This window comes from Nannospalax galili, unplaced genomic scaffold (assembly GCF_000622305.1).
Source record: "Nannospalax galili isolate Female #2095 unplaced genomic scaffold, S.galili_v1.0 scaffold381, whole genome shotgun sequence".
NCBI classification, from domain to species: Eukaryota; Metazoa; Chordata; class Mammalia; order Rodentia; family Spalacidae; genus Nannospalax; species Nannospalax galili.
In genome coordinates, this window is record NW_008347312.1 from 2,402,741 (window position 1) to 2,424,035 (window position 21,295).

Genomic DNA, 21,295 nt, shown 5'->3' on the forward strand with positions numbered 1-21,295 from the left:
CCAGGTTCAATGAGGGACCCTATCTCAAAACTTAAGGTGGATGCTGGGTGTGGTGGTGCATGCCTTTAATCCAGACAGGCAGATAGATCTCTGTGAGTTCAAGGCCAATATGGTCTATACCACCTAGTGAGACCCTGTCTCAAAAAAAGAAAGCAAAACAAAACAAAATACCCCCCCCAATTAATGAAGTGTGATAGAGGAAGACACCCGAAGCCAACATCTGCACAGGTATGCACACTCACATGAATGTGTATAGACACACCACACACACACACACACACACACACACACACAAAACAACAACAACAACAACAGAACAATTTAGAACTGGGTTGTGGTAGCACATGCCTGTCATTCCGGCACTAGAGAGGCTGAGGCATGACTCATTAACTTGGAAAGATTTCCCTGTGTGCTAAGAGAGAAAAAAAAAAAAAAACAGATTTAAAAAGGTAATACAGGATGACCTCATTTAAAAAAATGTTTCTCCAAAGAAAACAAGAAAGATATACATCAAATTATTTTTAGGTAGTATTGTAATGGGTGGTTTCATCGTCCTCTCAATGGTTGTGTATTTACTGTGTGACCTTTGAAAGGGGGAAAGATAAAAGGACAGCTGGCGTTTGGTACACTTGGGCAGGAGGCTACACTGGAAAGCCAAGCTGAGCCTCCTCCTTTATTCTTACAGGCTGACCAAAGTGGTTCGCAGAAGTCTTATCGATCTTGGCCGAGCCATCAAAGGGCAGGTCTTGATGTCCTCAGAGCTGGAGGAAGTCTTCAATAGCATGCTTGTGGGTAAAGTGCCAGCTATGTGGGCAGCCAAGTCCTACCCATCACTGAAGCCCCTAGGGGGCTATGTGGCTGACCTATTGGCCCGATTGATCTTCTTCCAGGTACGTGGGAGTCTGGGTAACTGGATGCCTGGTGTGCTCACTCAAGTGAAGAATACTCTCTTAGATAACAGAATAGAGGTAGAGAAGGAGGGTAGGTATCCATGTGTCATCTTGGAGTGGCCATTTGAAAAATGGTCTTTCCAGAGTTGGGTCAGGGGAGAGACTTTTCAGATTCTTAGAAATATTAATTGGTGGAGGCAGGAGTAAGAGCTGGAATAAATGTCACAAACTGGAAGCCTATGGGACAAAACTAGCCAATGGATATACTTGTTTGGCTGCTTGGTAATTTGAAATGCTTTGAGTTAAACACTGGGTTTTTACACATAGGAGTTGGGGTATAGCTCCATGGTAGAGCACTTGCCTAGCATGTGGGATGTTCTAAACTTAACTCTAGCATGAGAAACATAAACAAAAAAGGAGGGGGGTGGAATTTAGATGTTTGTCCTGCAGAAAGTAGAAAACGTGAAATAATGTGCCTGCCTGTGTTTGTGCATGCCAACTGCTGCTAGACTGGGGTGGCCACTGCTCAAAGGAGACACACGTCCTGCTACCACTTCTGTGTCCCCAACATCAGCCTGGACCTATGCTTAAAGTAGAAATACATCTTTTGCACCTTCATTTCAAACATGGGAATGTAGATGTGAAACCAAGAAGGCTATTTGTTGCAAGAAAAATGAGAAAACATTTGTTCGTGAGGCTCATTTATATTGCTTGTCTTAGCATTTTTTAAGATTTATTTTGTCTGTGTGCCTATATGCTCACGTCTGTGTGAGTGCCAGCAGAGGACAAAAGGGGGCATCAGATCCTCTGGAGTTGCTATTACAGGTGGCTGTGAGTTGCCTGATATGGGGGTTGAGAATTGAACTCTGACCCTCAACAGGAGCAGCAGGTTCTCCTACCCACTAAGCCGTCTCTCCACCCCTATGCTCGCTTTAGTTTAACTTATTGTTGATGCATTGTAGATTCTGAATTTTTATTTCTATGGCTATGCAGGAATGGATCGACAAGGGGTCCCCTGTAGTGTTTTGGATCTCTGGATTCTACTTCACACAGTCTTTTTTGACTGGCATCTTTCAGAATTATGCCAGGAAATATACCATCCCTATCGACTACATCGGATTTGAATTTGAGGTAGGATGCTGTAGGTTAGGACAGCTTAAGGGACCAACCTGAGAAAATGGTATTGGCCATTTCCTTCTAAGTGTAAATATTTGGTTATGAAGGAACAAATACTTCTGAGATGGCACAAATGAAGAATTTCACATGATCTACTGTAGCTCCAAATGCTATTCTCTACATAATCAGAGTATACCAAAGTCCTTGTTTCTATGCATATAAAAACAATTTGGGGCTAATGAGAGATGATTCAGTAGGCAAAGGGGTTTGCCATGCAAACCTGGCAACCTAAGTTTGATTCCTAGAACCCACACAAAGGAGAAGAGAGAGCTGACTCAACAGAGTTGCCCTTTGACCTCCATGTATTCACACACACACACATGATGTATACACACACAAGAATAAATTTTTATTTTTTGGTCTTTTTGAGAAAGGGTCTCCCTGTAGCCCCAGCTGGCCTGGAACTCACTAAGCAGACCAGTCTGGCCTTGAACTCTCAGAAATCTGCCTGCCTTTGCCTCCAGAGTGCTGGGACTAAAGGCATGTGCCACCACGCCCAGCTAAGAATAAATATTTTTTAATGTATCTTTCCAGAGGAAAATTCTGCTACCATCATGTCAAGAAAAACGAAAGCATTCTCCCATGCTGTCTGTTCTGTACCTTAGTTTGGAAGAATGTTCATGCCCTTGAATAGTCCTTAGGAAGGGAAAACCATTCTATTCATAACAAAAATTAGAGTTAGAATTGTGTTAAAGGAAACTTGCAGCTCTGGTTCTTTCTTCATAATCCCCACCACTCCCTGCTATTCGACACCTAAACCATTTTCTGCTTTCCCAGAAGGAATCTAAGTTTATCATTTCTCCATGTAAACAGTGGGATGCCGGAGCTCACACACCAAGGCTCTAGTTTCATTTCCATTGCTGTGACCAAACACCCTGACCAAAAGCAACTTAAGAGGAGGAAGGGTTTATTGGCTTACAATTCCCCACTATAGTCCATTATTGTAGAGAAGTCAAAGTAGGAACTTAGAAGCATCACATCCACAGATCAAGAGCAGAGAGAAACAAATGAATCCTTGCTTGCTTTCTGTATTCTTATACAGTCCAGCACCCAATCCATTAAATGGTATCCTACACATTTAGGGTAGATCTTCCCATCACAATTAAGACCATCCCTCATTGACATGCCCAGGAGCCAACCCACTGTAGACAATGCCTCACTGAGACTCTTTCCCCAGGTGATTCTGGGTTGTGGCAAGTTGACATTAGAAAATATGATTAAGATGTATGGTGGTGGTGCACACCCTTAGTCCCAGCACTGTGGGCAGGCAGATCTCTGTGAGTTTAAGTCCAGCCTGGTCTACATAGCCAGATCCAGGCCAGCTGGAGTTACTGGGAGACCTTATCTCAAAAAGACAACAACAGCAACCAAAAAAGATGTATGAAATGCACAAAAATTCAATTAAAAAAAAACCCAACAGCTAATTATCACATTAGCTCACCAGAGTCAGCCCTGATATTTTCAGGTATTCTGTGAACTGTTTCATAGTTGGTAGCCTGAAATCAAACATGGGATGAGTTTTTACACCACAGAAATTGATAAAAACTATAAAGCAAGGATTTATTCTTCCATTTCACCTCTGCTCCCAGAACTGTTTCATCAGCCTGCCTCTGAATCAGAACTAACCCCTCATTTCCGATTCAGGTCCCAAAGGGAAGAGATTATGCAAGGTCATTAAACGATGGTCTGTGTGGCTGCCTGGCTCCTGCTTTATTCCTTCTCTGTGCCCACCACATGTAAGAGTAGCTGTCTCAGAACCAGATTTGGTTCACATATGATAGGCAGAAGTGTTATTACTGAGTCCCCTGTGTCCTCTGAGATGCCTCTTAGTAGAGGCAGACATTGCAGGCAGGTTGCTCAAATTGGCACTATGTGTGGGGAAATGGCAGGTTGAGGAGCTCACAGCTTTCCACTCTTCCAGGTAACCACACAAGAAACGACCATGGAGAATAGCCCAGAAGATGGGGCCTACATCAAAGGACTTTTCCTCGAAGGTGCCCGCTGGGACAGGAAAGCAATGCAGATTGGAGAGTCTCTCCCCAAAATCCTCTATGACCCATTGCCCATCATTTGGCTGAAACCTGGGGAAAGCGCATCGTTCCTGCATCACAACATTTATGTGTGTCCAGTGTATAAAACAAGTGCCCGAAGAGGTACCCTCTCTACCACAGGCCACTCGACTAACTATGTGCTCTCCATTGAGCTCCCGACAGACATGCCCGAGAAGCACTGGATAAACAGAGGGGTGGCCTCACTGTGCCAGCTGGATAACTGATGATAGGGGTCTCAAAGCAAAGAGTAAATGACATTTCATTCTTCACTAGAACCTAGCTTTCTTTTCTTGAGCATCATATAGTGTGGTGGTGATGATGATGATGATGATGATGATGATGATGAAATACCAATGGAGCAATTGTTATTAGCCAGATATTTCACAGCAGTCCTATAAAGTAGGTCATTATTATTACTTATTATTATTCTCATTTTATGGATGTAGAAACCCTGATACAGAAAAGGTTAGTGACATTCCCAAATCAGATAGCTACTGAATTTGAACACAGCAGTGGGACTCTACCTAGAAGCTTGTAGTCATCTGGCTTAAACTCTCTTGTGGTTATTTTCTTTATCTATTTAGATTTTGCTCTAACTGTCAATGAATTTCAATCTTCTTTTCCTGACCTGTCCACTCATGCAGTCATTAAGACCTCATTAGAGGTTGAGATGGGCCTGGATGATTTTCTTTGTTAAGGCTCTCAGTGTATTTTATATTTTTATTTTGTGTGTGTGTGTGTGTGTGTGTGTGTGAGAGAGAGAGAGAGAGAGAGAGAGAGAGAGAGAGAGAGAGAGAGAGACAGACAGACAGAGAGAGAGACAGAGAGAGAGACAGAGAATACACATGAATACAGGTTCTTACAGAGGTTAGAAGAGGATTTTCGATCCCACGGAGCTAGAGTTACAGGTGGTTGTGAGCTGTGAGCTCCTTGACATAGATACAGGGAACTGAACTTGGGTGGTCTGTAAGAATAGTATACACTCTTGGTCACTTCCCATCTTCCCAACCCTTCTTGGTCTATTTTAAATGCACCTCTTACAACAATCTTAGGTGGTAGGTGGGGATTATCATCATCTCCACTTTACAGATGCAGAGGTCCAGTTAGTCAATGGTAGAACTGGAACTCAATTGCTTCTTGTGGTAAGGTTGAACCCAGAGCCTTGAGCACTGTAGGCAAGTGCTCTACCACTGAGATACAGGCCCATCAACTCCAGTTGCTTCTCTAGAAGTCACACAAATGGGCTAAAAACCCAGGAAGGAGAGCTTGAGAAGAGCATATTTATTGCCTGCCTATTGTGTGCCAGGGTTTGTGCCTATGCCTTTAGCTGGTTTGCTTGGCCCTGTATGGTGAGCTCCACCTTCTCCCTGCTCCTCCCCCAGAGGCTCAGGGAGATCAGAGAACTTGTGGAAGACCAGCACACAGCGTTCACGTTGCACAGCTAGGTGGTTTTCTGGCTCTTGAATTCCTGTATTTTTCACTGAAACATGCTGCCTCCCTCATCAAGGACTTGCTCCCATGTTCTGATGTAGACTCTTGGAAGAGATCTGTAGTTCCAGCCACATGACTATGTCCAAGAAATTTCCATCATTTGTTTCTCCCCAGAAAATCCAGAGGGAGACACAAAGAGCCAAATTCCTGATGTATTCTTACCTGACTCTCGTGCAGCTCTTTGGCTCTAAGTAGCGCTACTCTAGGTTCACAGCTGAGCAGACAGAAGGTTTATTGAGTCTTAGTGTGTCTGGTGTATCTTTTCTGCCTCTTCACTAGAAGGTCCTGACTCGGGGCCTTTATTTTTCCTGAATGTGGCAAGTTTCTGAGAACCAAATAAAGGTACTCTGGAAAACTTCAGTTCCAATTTCTTCATGGTGCCAACAATATTTTGATTGAGGACTCTGAATTCAGAGGTAAGCAAGTATCCGAGTGCCCAGAGAGATTAAGCACGTGAACAGAGCCAGTGAGGAACTAGTCTACTCAACGTAGGTAGCTAACTAGCTATTTCAAGACAGAAATATGACCTTTTCCAGTGTGGCGGTCAACAGAATGAAGGTAGGCGGGGCTGCTGTGTCATCCTAGATGAGATGATTAGGCATGTGAGACAGACTGTCAGGATCCCAAACCCATGACTTTGGAACTGATAGGTAAGTCATATTACAAGCTGCAGAAAAGCTGCCATGAGGGGCCTGCTAAGAGAACAACTCAATTTTCATTAGTTATCGAACTCTAGCTTTAGTACTGAGAAGCTGAGGCAGGCAAGGGCTGTCTCATCCTTCAGAGATCAAGGGACAGAATGTTTTTGCATGATGGATTACATTTTTGAAATTTAAGACATTTCCTCCACTTTGAAAACAAGGATTGCCCTAAACTTGAGGTCACTTTCAATTGGGGCCAATGTGGTAATGATGTTTCCTCTTGGGAACAAGCAACATGTTCTTCTGAAATCATGGTGAGCTAGAGGCTGGAGTTCTGGGGCAGAGATTGCCAGAGATCAGCTCTACGAACAGCAGCAGGCTCTGCTTATAAATAGCTCAGCATAGCTATCAGACAAACCTGATCATCAAGCTAATCCTTGCTCTTGATAAATCTAGCTGGGGCTGGGCATGGTGACATGCATTTCAGCACTGAAGAGGTAGAAGTAGGAGGAGCCTATGAGTTCAAGGCTAAGGGTTCCACGTCAGCCAGGGCTACATACTGAGATCCTATCTCAAACAAACAAAACCATAGCTGTTGACTAGTTGTGTTCATTAATTCTTAGTAGTAGAAAAATTATATCAAGGATGTAAGGAAGGTTAGGTTCTGCCTTTAGGAGACAGATGAGTCTTTTATAGTCTTGGAGAGACAATGGCGGGGGTGGGGCAGAATTAAGCATGCGATGGTGATGGTTGGTTTTGTTTTTATTTGGTCTTTTTGAGACAGGGTCTCCCTGTAGCCACTGGAACTCACTGGCCTTGAACTCACAGAGACCTGCCTGCCTCTGCCTCCCAAGTGCTGGGATTAAAGGTGTGCACCACCATGCCTGACCCGTGATGGTTGGTTTTAATGTTCATTCATGCTGCCAGTTCTGTTCCTCTAGAGAAACTAATACAGAGTAAGACGTAAGTAACATAAGTTACAGGTATGGAGTTGCACAACTGTAATACCAATATTTGACAGACAGGCAGGAGGATCTTGAGTTCAATCAAGGCCAGCCCGAGTTACATAGGGAGCCCTCTCTCAGTATCAATCACTCAAGACATTATACAGTTTGACAGCAAATTGGTGTTTTTGAATAGTATATATATTTTTGCTAGACATAAGATTCACATTAAAGATTCTTGTCATGTAGAAGATCCTCAAAGGTTGGCTTAGCAATTAAATGGTCTTCCACTGTGGAAAAGACTGGGTGGGAAGGGTAGTTCCTAGTGATCAATACAGTAGAGCAAAACTGCACATAGTCAAAATCATTTTGTCTCCTTGGGTCACTTAGAAAGGGACCATGATGGAGAAGGGCATCAAGTAGTGTATCACTTTGTCCAGCACAGCCAATTTTTCCTTCACTGCAGGAATGGGTCACTGTTCCACCAGCAGATCACCAGATGAAGTTAGGTTGCTTGAGTTCACATGTCATATGATGCATGAGAGACACTTAAACATGAGACCATCCTCCATCAAGGAAAAGCTTCTACACTGAGACCTGTTGGAAAGAATGGGAGACTCCTTCCTCCCTGGTCAAGCTAGCCTGTGTGTCCACATTGAATAGCCACAGAATAGCCAATTACCTGTCAGTACACTAACATTTCTCTCTTTACCAAGACCTATCACTGCATAGGTCTAAATATACATAAATGTGCTAAATATGCTTATGCTATTTATTACTCCACTACTAACAGGATCTAATTTGTTTTCCAGATCATTGCCAAACCCTGCAATACTTAGCCCCAAAATGAAAAGTATGCTCCTGCTCATAGCAGGCTTGTCCACCTGCTGTTTCTGAGGGACACAAGCACATTTTGGAAAAGAACGCAAAGAGGCCAAAATTGGTAGGGATTTCTCTTTATTAATGATAACCATTCTCTTTGGAGTTAAGAGACAACAACACTGTGTGGACAAATGCTGTCAACTCTCACCTGACACCAATACGCTCTTTGTTCCTTTTCTGTTTGGATATAACTTGGAGCCAGCTCAGACCTTGTACTTTTAAATTGGGCAAAACACAAAGAATGCAGTATAAATTTCAAGGGAGCTTTTTGGTTCCTAAGTGCATCTTATGTAATCACAGGCTTTAATATAAGGTAAACAAACATATACATTTAACTAAGGCATGTATTTCCATGTATTTATCCATGTATCCATAGGAAGAAGAGTGTCATATAATATTTCCATAAGAAAAATTAACATGGGATCAGCTGGGTGTGGTAGCTCATGCCTATAATCCAAGTACTTTAGAGGCTGAGGCAGAAGGATCAATGCAAGTTCCAGGTCAGTCAGTGCTACAGAGAAAATTATGTCTCAAAACAAGGCCCCACCCAATAAAACTAACAAATCCCCAAGACCTATAAACAAAACAAAAGATGTACTTTATAGACAGGGTGTAGTGGCGTAGACCTTTAATCCCAGCACTTGGGAAGGAAAGGCAGATCTCTGTGAGATAGAGGCCAGCTGGTCTACAGTGAGTTCCAGGCCAGCTGTGGCTACAGGGAGACCTGGTCTTAAAAACAAACAGACAAAAAACCCCAACCCCCTGCCCCAAAACAAAAGATGCACTTTATAAGGAATATTTGGAAAGTACAAGGTTCAAAAGACCACAAAAAAGGATATACAGAAACCCACTTTAAAGCAAATCAGTAACACGTGAAAAATCCTCCAGAAAGTATTTTGAGCGCAGCACATAATATTGTAGCTACATGAACTTCTAGCAACCAGCTAATTTCTTTGTGTCAGCTGATGTGTGGTAAATGGCGGTCCAACAAAAGGCTTTAATGCCCAGTCTTCCTTACACACACCTTGTTTCCAAAGGTGACTTCAGTGAAGGTCTAAGTCCACAGTCTTTAGGGGTAATGTCATTGGTTCAGGCAGCAAGACCCTGACAAACTCTCAGGATGTTTGCAGACGTGTGTTATGGGTAAGGACCAATTCTAGAAGTCGGAAGAAAATATTTTTGCCCCTCATCAAGAAGAAGGGTATGTTACCTGGTTTACATTCAAAACCAAGTTGGCTCATTGTTACCCCAAATAAACTTTCTTCCATATTAGGAAACTTCATCATGAGACTTGAGATATACTGGTTTGGAAAGTTTCCTCAGTTTCTCCTGGGTTCGAAGTCTCCGACCTCGTAGTGGGGTGAGACCCATTGGAGGCAGATGAATCTGAGTGAGAATAACAATATGAAGAATCATAATCATTAGGTACAGTTTATATTCAGTGAGGATTTACTGTCTGCCAAATGATAAGTCCATCACAGACTTGTTAATCTTCATAATTTCACATCCATTGATCCACCCTTACAACAACCCATAAAGAATTATTAATGCAATATTTGTAGATGTGAAAATGGAGGCTCAGAGAGATTAAGCACTGACTTGCTCAAGATTACACACTAAGGGTGCAACTGGAATTTGAAGCCAGAACCTGAATCTAGAGCTTGTGCTCTTCTATGCCATACTGTCTGAATGGAGGAAAATCATGATGCAGATTGCATGCAGCAAAATGGGAACCCAAAGAAGGAAGAGGAGAAAAATACGCCTTTATACAAAGATATTCAGTACATGATGGGAAATAGGGTCCATCTCAAATGCTAACTAAGGTAGAAAGCTGCTTACGTTATGGCTGTGATGGCTAATTTTATATGTAATTCTACCTGGTCCACATTAAACATTATTTCTGGATGTAGGTATGTGAGTTTTTCCAGATGAGATTAGCATATAAATTAGTAAGCTCAGTAGCGGACTGCCCTCCTCACTGCTGACGGACATCCTCCAATCCAGTAAGGCTTGAAGAGAACAAAAAGGCAAAGGAGGAATTTACTTCTTTTGCTTCCTCATCACCTTGTTTGAGCTGGGATACCTCATGTGAAGGACCCTGACATCACCCTGGGTTTCTACCATCAGCCCCCTTGGTTCTTAAGCCTTCAGACTCCAAATGAATTATACCACTGGCATCCTCCTGGGTCTCCACCTTATAGATGACTTCCTTATAAAAAGCATTCTCCACCCCTTCTTCTTTCCTCTCTCCCTCTCTCCCTCCCTCCTACAAGTTCTGTTTCTCTGAGGAACCCTGACCAATACAATGGCACATTCTTACAACAGCATACAATGCAGACATTTAGGATTGAAGTAGAAAAAGATATTCAGAAGAGATTAAGTAAAATAAGTAATAAAAACAGTATGCCTAAACTCCATGCCTGAAAGAATGTGTGTGCATAAAACTAATAATATATTACTAGATGATTAAGTTGAACCAATAAAATATCAAATTACTGCTTTTATGAGTAAATAGTTGAACATCTGCAATTTTAGCTATTGCAATACAACAGCTACAAGTGGTCACTTCCACCAGCTGAGACTCAGACAATTTCTACTTTATGCATTCTTTTGATAAATTTTACTGTTTGTTCTGATTTTAATTTTTAATTTTATGTGTATGAGTGTATTGCCTGCATGTGTTTAAGTGCACTTGTGTCGTGCAATGCCTGAGGTCAGGAGAGGGCATCAGATTCCCTGGAACTGGAGCTACGGACAATTGTTAACTGCAATCTGGGTACTGAAAACAGAACCCAGGTCCTCTGCGAGAGCAGCCAGTGCTCTTAACTGCTAAGCCATCTCTCCAGCCCTTGTTCTGTTTTTCGAAGATAGGGTCTCACTATGTAGCCCTGGCTGGTCTGGATCTCGCTATGTAGACTGGGTTGGCCTTGAACTCACAGAGCTTTGTATGCTTCTGCCTTCTAAGTGCTAGAATTAAAGGTGAATTTTACTCTTTTAGTAATAAAAAAGCCTGCCTTTTATACTAAAGAAAAGCATTTCCATAAAGAAAGGTGAAGGTCAAAAGAAAAGCTCTATAAACATGAGCTGGTTTCCTCTTCCAGCTGTATAAGAGGAAATCAGACATTCACTGATATCCTGATTTATTGTGAGGGGTTGGAGGTATACAAGGATACTTCCAACACGTTTCCTACAATGGCTCTAGGCTCCTCAGCAAGAATCAGCCCTTTCTGGTATGTAGTCTTGGAAAGAACTGGGCTGAGGCTGATAAGGAAAGTACCCACCACCTGTTAACTGGAGTCATACTTACTGGCCTGGGATAAGGAATCTGGTAATGCAGTCCAATTTCAATCCTGGCTGTGCATTCATCTATACACTGTTTAATCAGGTCTGGGTCTGTGAGCTATATAAAGGAGAGAATGAGACATTTAGTATCTTTCTAATAGTATATAAAGTATAGGTACAGATCTTCTTAAGTCAGTTCACTAACCAGGAAATTAAACACTGGTAAGTTAAAAAAAAAAATCATTAGTGGGCTGGACATAGTAGCACATGCTTGTATCCCAGCACTTGGGAGGTAGCGGCAGGAGGACTGTTACAAGCTCCAGGCCAGTCAGGGGTATATAGTGAGAGCCTGTCCACACACACGCATGCACGCACACACACACATGAAAGCAATTTAGTATTAAAATTTTCCATATCTTAAACTTTTAAATAGCTGAAATAGGCAATACACATACATGATAAATATAGTAAGTACAGAAGACCACAATACAATACAGAAGACCTCCTCCAGTCCACATTCTCAAAGACAACTTTTTTGTCCTTCCAAGGACAGTCTATACATATATAAACCTATTTACAGAAAGACTTAGGGGCTGTAGAGGATTGCTCAGTGGGTAAGAGCACTAGCTGGCCTTGTAGAGGGCCCGGGTTCAGTTCCCAGCACTAACATGGTGGCTAACAACCATCCGTAACTCTAGTTCCAGGGGATTCAATACCTTCTTCTGACTTCCTCAGGCACTGTTATGACATGGGTACATACATGCAGGCAAAACACTCACACATATAAAAATAAATAAAAATAAAATAATTTTAGAAAGAGAGAATTAGTTTTTTTGTATTTTTCTAATTTTTACATGTGTGGGTGAGTGGGAGGAACACCCAGGCACCATGGAGATATGCCATGGCACTTTTGTGGAGGGCAGAGGACAACTTTGTGCAGTCAGTTCTCCCCTTCCACCTTTCTGTGGGTTCCAGGGATTGAATTCAGGTCATTAGGGTTGTGTGCCAAGCACCTTCACCCAATGAGCCATCTCACTGGCTCTAGTTTTTTCTTGTAAAAACAATATCTCACTTTTTGAGCCTTGCTTTTTCATTAACATACTTTGAAGCTCTTTTTGTATTCACATATAAAGAGCTACTCTACTCTTTAAAAACTATACAAAATTCCAACATAAGGCTTTATTAATTTAACCAATTTCCTACTGATGGATATTTAGGTTATTTCCAGTCTTCTTCTGCCATTATAAATAAGTAGCTATAGATCTTTCTGAAATTATTTTTTTTTTAGGCTCACATCTAAAAGGTGAATTTCTAGAACAAGAATACTAAGACAGAGAGTCCATATAGGTTCATGCATTTTTAATTTTCAAAGCATTCCCAAATCGCCTTCTAGAGTTTGTACCAATTTATATTCCCATGAACAATCTGTAAATTTATATTCCTATCAAGTTAAAGTAACCAGTTGTTTTAGTAAGAGTTCAGAGACCACCTGAGGAAGATACTGAAGAAAGAACTGCCTCTTCTTTTAAACTGCAAATACCCTTACTCCTTAGTAAGGGAAACAAAGGGCTTTTGAAATCCCCAAATTGGTCAAATCCTGGTAGTGTATTTTCAAGTAAAGGAATGAAAGGTTTATTCTGAAAAATAAACAGAAAGTCACGTCAGAGAAGGAGAGAAACTTTCATTCTGAGGTTGGAAAAAAAGATCAGCATGTGGATCCTCTGTGAGTTTTCGAGAGTGCCTCAAAGTAGAGCTAGAATTGCATCAGGCCAGAGGACACCAGCAAGTGAAGTCTGGCCATGTCGCTTGGAAATTCCAAGGGAGTTCCGGGAACAGCAATGATGAGAACCACAGCTGAGTCCCTTAGGGCAGAGGCTTAACTCTCAGACCTTGGTGCTTCTCAGAAGCTATAGCTCTGCTGTCTACAACTGAGAATAAATGTTCATGTTCCTATTGCCTCAGTGGGATTCAGAGCAATTAATGAGATACCTTTGGATTATTACACTCTTAGTGCAACTGAGGTTCTAGGAACTGCTTATGTCTACATGAGGAACTGGGAGAAAGGAAAAGCCCCGACAAAGATGACTTGGTTTGGGCTTCTGGGGCTCCAGCATCAATCTAAACAGAGTTCTCCAAATTCAGTCACTCATGGCCTGCCTCCATGATTCTGTGACATCCACGTATGTCACCTGTACTAATATTAAAATTTTTCTTTAAATTGACTGCCTCTAAGCAACAGTATTTGTGAACTTCTGGCCTGACATTTATTTTTTCCTTAAAAATTGCTATAACTATACATCTTAAAGTTAGAAATCAGTGTACCTCCTTTCCCTGTCCCCACATAATGCCATGTGTCATCAGTGGACCATAAACTTCCCTGTCTCACCCCTTGCCCACAGTAGGTAGAGGCTAAAGAATGATTTCTGTAATGAGTGAAAACCGAGTCTTGAGTAATCCTTCAGACAAGTGAGCCTGCACAGCTTTACTGGGTACATTTCATGATATCGCTAGCCAGACATTGTGGGGTCATGGTCTCTGCCTTCAGCTATCAGATACTATATGTGCAGAACAACTTTGACATATGGATATACAGAAAAGGCACAGTGGAAGCCTGGTGTGGTGCACATGCTTACAGCACAGAGGCAGAGGCAAGAGGATTGTGAGTTCAAGGACAGACTAGGGTTACAGTGCAACTTTGTCTCAAAACCAACCAAACCAAAACCCAACAACAGAGGGCCGGAAAGATGGATCAGTGGTTAAGAGCACTTGCTGTTCTTGCAGAAGACCTGAGTCCAGTTCCCAGCACCCACATGGTGGCTAATAACCATTGTTCCAGAGCTCCTGGATCAGACACTTTCTTCTGACCTCCGGGTACTGCATGTACATGATGCACTTACATATATTCAGACAAAACACTCATACACATAAATACAAATAAGTAAAAACAAAGCAAAACCCCCAACAATTATAAAATACCTTCAGGGTTCCCCAGAAAGAAAGGCACAGTGGTACATAACCAATGACCACAATGACTGCTAGGCATTGCTGTCGAGTTCTGAACAGGTAGACCCTGCAGGTTAGAGGGAGCAGAGCAAGATGACCTCGGTCAACTGAATCCAAGTATTTCATTTAGTGAGAATCACAGCAGGGCTCCGGAGATGGACTAGAAATGTAAGACACTGCCTTCATGCTGTCGACACTGACCTTTGGGTTAGGAAAACCATTTCAACACAAAGAAGAAAAACTACTGAGGAGTCGCCAATCTTCTCATTCACTTTTCCCTTTCAATAAACAATTTCTGCTGGGTCTGGAGGTACAGACTGCAATCCCAGCACTCAGGCAGGACAAGTTACAGGCTAGCTTGGGCTACATACAAGAGCAAGACTCTCAAAAAGTAAACCAAAAAACCCTCTTTATTCCCTGAGTCCAGTTTCCATACAAATATACTGATTTGTGACTGTATTAACTTCTACAACACAGATGTCCCCTATTAAGTTATAAACTCATGGTAGGCTGAAAACGCATTTAACACTACACTTAAACTACCTATCCTCATGATTTAGCCTGGCCCACCTTCAACCTCCTCAAAACTCTTATGTTAGCTTAGAGTTGGGCACAATTATCTAACATAAAGTTGGGTGTGGTGGTACATACCTATAATCTCAGCACTCAGGAGCTGAATCAGGAAGACTGTATGTACATTTGAAGCCAGCCTAGGCTACCTAGTGAATGAATTTCAGGTTGGGCTATAGAGTGAGATTCTGTCTCAAGGAGAAAAAGAGTCTACTTTATAATAAAGTATTGAATATTTAAAATTTCAAAATATAGTTTCTGCCAAATGTTGTCACTTTGTATCATTATAAAGTAAAACAAAACACAAAACTTGTCAGGGACCATCTGTATACATGTACTAGCGATTTCATTATACGTACCTAAAAATCAACCTTTATAGTGAATGGAATAAAAAGCAAATAGTAGTTGTACTTTTTCATTTCTATTTTTCAGAAGATTATTTAAGGACCTCCTGGGGTGTATTGTATAAACACTGGTTTGGTAAGCACTGTCTACAAGAGCAGGAAGAGTCTGGTGAAGCTAGAGAAGGGTCAGAATAGAAACCTCATTGCCAACTTGGCCTTAAAAAGCATCGAGAAGGGGCTGGAGAGATGGCTGTTCTTGCAAAAGACCCGGGTTCGCATTCCAGCACCCACATGGCAGCTATCAACTGTCTGTAACTCCAGTTCCAGGGGATATGATAGCCTCTTCTGTCTTCCGCGAGCATTGCACGACATGGGTAACACTTAACCTACATGCAGGCAATACACGCATACACATAAAAAATAGAATAAAATATTTTTTAAAAAAGCATAGAGAAAGACCATGTATGGTGGTGTATGCTTTTAATCCTAGCACTGGGAAGCAGAGGCAGGTATATAGATGTATATGAGTTCAAGACCAGCCTGATCTCCATAGTGAGATCTTCCTCCCTTTGGGCTACAGGGAGACCCCCACCCACCCCCCAAAAGCATGAAAAATAAAACCAAGTGTGGCACATCTTAATCCTAGCACTTGAGAAGTAGAGAACTTTGTGGGTAGCCTGGGCTACTTGAGACCCTATGTCAAAAAACAAAACAAACCCTCCCTGTCCCTCTGAGGGACCCTGTCTTGGTTTTATTCACTTTCTATTCCAATGTCTAGTCTGGTATTTGGCACACAGTAGGCACCTGAATGAGGAATAACAACAGAGTTACAGAGTGGTAGTAGGTCAGAGAGCTACAATAGGAATGGCAAGTTAGGGGGAACTCTTACAAACAGATGACTAGGCTGATGTGAGGTCCTTCAGAAGGTTGGTCAGAGACCAGGCTGGACATTCAGAAGCAGTCTCAGCATACAGACTGTCTTTCAGATGGCACACAAGTAGTGGGAGGTGGTGTAGATAAGACAGAGCCAGAAAAAGACAGGATCAGGGAGAGAAAAGCAGAGTACCCTGGAAGTCACGAGAGACACAGTAACAGCACTGAACCCATTAATGACATCAGTGGACAAAGAGAAGTCAGCCACCTTCCATTCTTTGTGCTGGGCAATCTTCCCAAGGGGATGCCAGCTAGTGCTTGAGGGCTTGTCAGCATGGTTTAAAACTGGTGTCTAGGTGTGCAGTTCTGTCAAAGTAGCTAATGGAAGCATTATTTTACCAAATTCTGTGGTAGGACTCTGTTAGCCCAAAAGTTCATGGCTAAGTTATAGAGGGAGCCCCATGTCTTAATCCTGTTCTTTCCCCTTTGAATGGGTTTCTATTTGGGAGGCTTTGGATGGTTTGTGAATTGAAAAAAGCATTCTATTGCATATGCCCCCCTGGGAGTAGCTGGAAACGGGCAAAGTATGTGAGGACATGACTTCTGTCACCTGGCTCATTGGGTCTCCTGAAGATGCTGAGGCATTTACTGGCTGGACTGAGAACTAGAACAAGTGAAGAGCCTACCAGCTGGGCTTAACTTTCTAGTGGTTCAGTAACACTGGCATCCTAGCCAAGGTGCATACTGGTCCCTTCCTGCCCCTGTGACTTAAATGTGTCTTCTTCACTTAGGAAAGAAAGGAACAAACACAAGAAGCTTCTCTCCTCCTTGCCATCTCCAGAGGGAGCCGACTTACATTTCTGTTTTTCTGAAACAGCGTTCTGGCTTCATGTAGTATGTACTGTTTTTCTTTGATGGTGTCTTCCATCTGCCCTGATGCCGCCTGCCATTTCCGTGCGAGCCTGAAAATGGTGCGGTAGAGGCCAAGGACTTCTTGTCGTGTTGCTGTTGTCATCTTCAGACCCACCAGGAGAAGAAGGAAAATTTACATAAAAAAGCAGTTTGACAGTAGGCAGTCAGGCAGATATACATTTTTTGAATCAAGATCTTTAATTAGCCCAGAAATAACTTCTCAACAAACCTGTGGATAGCATTACCAGAATGGCACAGAAATATCAATGAGACCCCCACCCCATTTTCTTGATTTTCGACACAGTTACACAAGTGAGTCCAGTACGGCTTAGAATGCCCTATCTGGCCTACGCTGGTCTCAAATTCATGGTCCATCTTGCCTTGGCCTCCTGAGTGCTAGGGTGACAAGTGTGCACCATTTCACCCACAGCAGCAATCTCTCTTACCTGGCTCTGCGCATCACCACAGGATTGAAGGTTGATCTATTTTGCTGTTTGCCATGAGGTCAACTTTTACAAATATGGCAAAACCCAAATTTACATGTATTAGTATTTAAAACCAGACTTACCAGAATATCTGAGGAATGATGTGTTTAGTGTCTGTTCTGGTAAGAATATATTACTAAGTTGAGTACCTAGGGGAAGGCATGTTTTACATAAGTGAATTTTCTGAGTTGAGAACTGGAATTGGACAGGTTGCAATCTCAAGTACCTTCAGAGCCTGGCAGGCAACATAACTGGGGAATCCTGTTGGACAGGGATCAGTGGTTAATTGGACAGAACATTGAAAGATGACAGTTTTTTAAATCTTACTTTTTTGTGTGTATGAGTGTTTTAATTGCATGTATATAAGTGCATCATGTACCTTACTACTGTGGTCAGATCAACTGTTGACCAGAAGTAAGGATAGATGCTGCCTGTCATGCATTAATCCTCAGAAGAATGTTGGTTTCAAGTCATTAAATCTTTGGATGAGTTGCTAAGACCAACGACAAAAATTCAAAAAGAAAAAAGCTTTTAAGCATTTTTGTTTGTGACCAATAAAGTTTGAGACTCTCCAGCTGTCTACAGCATGAGATGTTTTCATTTGGCACACATTTGTGGCACTCTGATTCTTTACCTTTCTAGGAGGTGAGAAACCAGCAGTAAATAACACGGATATGGTAACTGCCCCATGCAGGTTAGTCCATTGGAGGAAAACAGACATTAATAAACCGGAATGAATGATGAGTGCTGTAAAGAACCATCAAGATCCAACAGAGATTCCCAGCCCAGCTCCTGTGGTTAATTAAGGAGAGGCTAGGGAGCAGGAACAGTTTTCTGAGACATCTCTTTTATTTATTTATTTATTTTTTTCCATGGGAAACTGAAGGCTGGTAAAGTTTAAAAACTCCTAAGGCAAGAAGATCGTGGTTCCCCCAAAGAATTGAAAGAAACCCAGTAAGAAAACAACAAAAGATGCATTTCTTTTTGCTTTTTCTTGACATCTCTCCCAAGACTTAGGAGAGGGAGTGGTAGGCTACACGTGTTCATAGTACTCAGTGGTGAAGAGAGCTTTTGACACCTCTCTAGCAATCCCTGCACCTTGGGTTTTCTGGGTCACCAGATGTTGGAGAAGCATCACCTATCTTCCTTTCTGGATTAGTTTTCAAAACATACTAATTAAAGTATTTTGAAAATAGTCTTATTAAGTGCCAATTGTTAGCAGCACTTATTACCTTGAGTAACCTAATTGCAGGTTCTGTGTGTCGTGTTATGGCTTATGATCAGAGTTCTTAGAGTAGTGAAAGAAAGCCAATTAAGTCAGGCTTTGGAGAAATTTGCTGTGGTTTTCATGTGTTTGGCCTTTACTTTCCTCCCTAAGTATCTGGGAGTCAAGGAAGTTTCCTCTGTTAATGGCAGGGAAGTGAAACAATCATTAGTAGATGTTACTACCCCTCACAGGAACTGACTCACGTATTTTCAGATGAAACCGTGGAGTTTTAGGGAGAGCCAGAAACTCCAAAACCTGTTTCCTTACCAGGAAAAATGTCATCTCATCTGGGTTTTTATTATACTCGATGTTCTCTCTCAGTTTTTATGAATTCCTTTTAAGCATTATTTCTGTGAAGAATCATGGACAGTATTGCACATAGCTTTGATCTACATTAAACCTTTGAATTGAGTGAAGTGCTTTCAAGTTTTCCATCAAATGGTTAAGCATTGGATCCTTCCTTATTGCTCAAGAAAGGTCACCAGAGTCAGGGTTAAATAAGAAGTGATCTTCAAAGAAGAATTCTCTGTAAGGTGAAGTCCTTGAAGATACCTGGAATTTCTAGCTAAACATACCCCTCCCTTCTCCCATCATTCTTTAACAGCCTGGATTTTCATAAGCTCAGGACCATCCTGAAGCATACCATTTCCAAGTAGGGAGTTGGAAATGGTCCATATTTCCAAGTGGCAGCCAGCAGCCTCCTTCCCAGTCCTGATAAGCCTGTTGAGGAACTCAGGACTCATAATGACATGTTTTGGTGCCTACCTGGCTACTTAACAAACCTGTCCGCTTCTTCCCAGCTTGTCTATAAAGTAGCATAGTATTCATTACTCTAAGTCTGACTAAGCAGAACTCTCCAGGGATTCATATTCATTCTCTCTCTCTCTCTCTCTCTCTCTCTCTCTCTCTCTCTATTGATTGGGAATAATTCTTCAGCTAGTGTTGGGGCATCTTCTCTTCTCCATTTCTATTCAGGGATTTTGTCTTGCATGGGTCTTATGGGTCTTATGAATGCTGTTATCATTGCTAGAAGTTCATATAAAGTAACTTTCCAACTGTTTCTTCATGTTCTCTCTCTCTCTCTCTCTCTCTTCCCCTCCCCTTCCCTCTTTCCCTTCCCTCCCCTCTCAAGTTTTACACATAGAAGCATAAAGAAATAGACTGAAGTTTAGCATAAATTCATAAGTTTTAAAAAATGCCCATCAACAGAACAAGTGAGTCCTGGGATCTCTTCATACAGTGAATTGTGGCAGTGATATCAAAACTAGACATCATTGCTCACTGCAATAATATGGATGAACCTGCAAATACAATGGGCAAGAAAGTGCAACTTTTAGAGCCCATGTAGTTTTTAAGCTTGCAGAGCAATACTATAAAATAAGTGTAAGACATGCATTATAATGACAATAGTGAGGGTAGTGTTTCCTTCTAAAAAAAGGAAGAGAATTGCTTTGGAAGGGGTCCAATGGGGATTTCAACTGGATCTATGATTTGCTCTTTAAGCTTTATTGTATGTGACTATTAAATTATTCTCTACCTTTTTATGTCTGAAATATTTCATGATAAAAAGTTACAAGAATTTTACAGAAAAGACACTGCTTGGAGGAATAAGGTCAAACACATTTAGCCAAACACACTAGAATTAAAATTGATATTTCAAAGAAAAAGCCAGAGGGCTCTGAAAATCTTCGGTCATCAGAAAGATTTTCAGCTTTAGTACAGTTCAGTTTAGTACAGTACAGTTGGGCAAGAAGGTAGTTTTGAGAAATGTTTTCTAAACTAAGAAATTGTGACCTTGTAGCCTCTGAGTGAAGCTGAACCTTCAGATTCATTCTGTTTGACCTGCATGGTAACCACATTTTCAAAAAGGACTGCCTTTTAATATTTCATGTTAGCCAGGCAGGGTGGCATACACCTTCAATCCCAGGACTCAGGAGGCAGAGGTCAGTGGATCTCTGTGCGATCCAGGCCAGCTAGGGCTACAGGAAGACCCTTGTCTCAAAAAGCCCAAAGATTGCAAGTTATAAAAACTGATTTGTCACTTTTTTTAGCTGGAGCCTAGGCTAACTTGGAACTCATGATCCTCCTACCTCAGCCTCCTGACTGCTATAATTATAGGCAAGTGCCACCATACCCGGCCTGTTAGCAGTCTAAAATGGTCAGAATTTTCTACAAAGTTTTATATCTATTCTGGGTTGACATTATTTGAAATCTTTGCTCCTTTTTGTCTCTTTAGTTCCCCAATTCCAGAATGAGGAAATATAGAAAATATGAAGCATGCTGGAAGGAACTGTGACTCAACAATGCCTTTTTAAAAAATCATACAGCATGCTGGGCCGGGTGTGGTGGCGCACGCCTTTAATCCCAGCACTTGGGAGACAGAGGCAGGTGGAGCTCTGTGAGTTTGAGGCCAGCCTGGTCTACATAGCGAGTTCCAGGTCAGCTGGGGCTACAGGGAGACCCTGTCTCAAAAAGACCAAAAAA

At 41.9% G+C, this 21,295-nt stretch overlaps 2 protein-coding genes across 8 annotated transcripts in view; one reads left to right on the forward strand and one right to left on the reverse strand.

Annotated features, from left to right (window-relative positions):
* Window positions 1-4,585, forward strand: part of Dnah3 (dynein axonemal heavy chain 3) — a 232,141-nt gene extending 227,556 nt beyond the window's left edge. The window contains exons 60-62 of the mRNA XM_029568678.1: window positions 686-890; window positions 1,884-2,021; window positions 3,988-4,585. Of these exons, the coding sequence (XP_029424538.1) occupies window positions 686-890; window positions 1,884-2,021; window positions 3,988-4,341 (697 nt within the window). The 3' untranslated portion in view covers window positions 4,342-4,585. The remainder of the gene's footprint in view (window positions 1-685; window positions 891-1,883; window positions 2,022-3,987) is intronic.
* Window positions 4,586-8,133: 3,548 nt separating this feature from the next.
* The window catches only part of Lyrm1 (LYR motif containing 1), a 22,475-nt gene continuing 9,313 nt past the window's right edge, over window positions 8,134-21,295 (reverse strand). For 4 of the 7 annotated variants that reach the window (XM_029568640.1, XM_008843845.2, XM_008843844.3 and 1 more), the window contains exons 2-4: window positions 17,004-17,162; window positions 11,383-11,475; window positions 8,134-9,461 (exon numbers count right to left, since the gene is read on the reverse strand). In XM_029568640.1, coding sequence (XP_029424500.1) covers window positions 9,345-9,461; window positions 11,383-11,475; window positions 17,004-17,162 — 369 coding nt within the window. In that variant the 3' untranslated portion in view covers window positions 8,134-9,344. Of the gene's footprint in view, window positions 9,462-11,382; window positions 11,476-17,003; window positions 17,163-17,627; window positions 18,132-18,178; window positions 19,256-19,454; window positions 19,668-21,295 lie in introns of those variants that run through there. The other 3 variants (XM_008843843.3, XM_008843847.3, XM_029568641.1) reach the window with 3 other exon arrangements.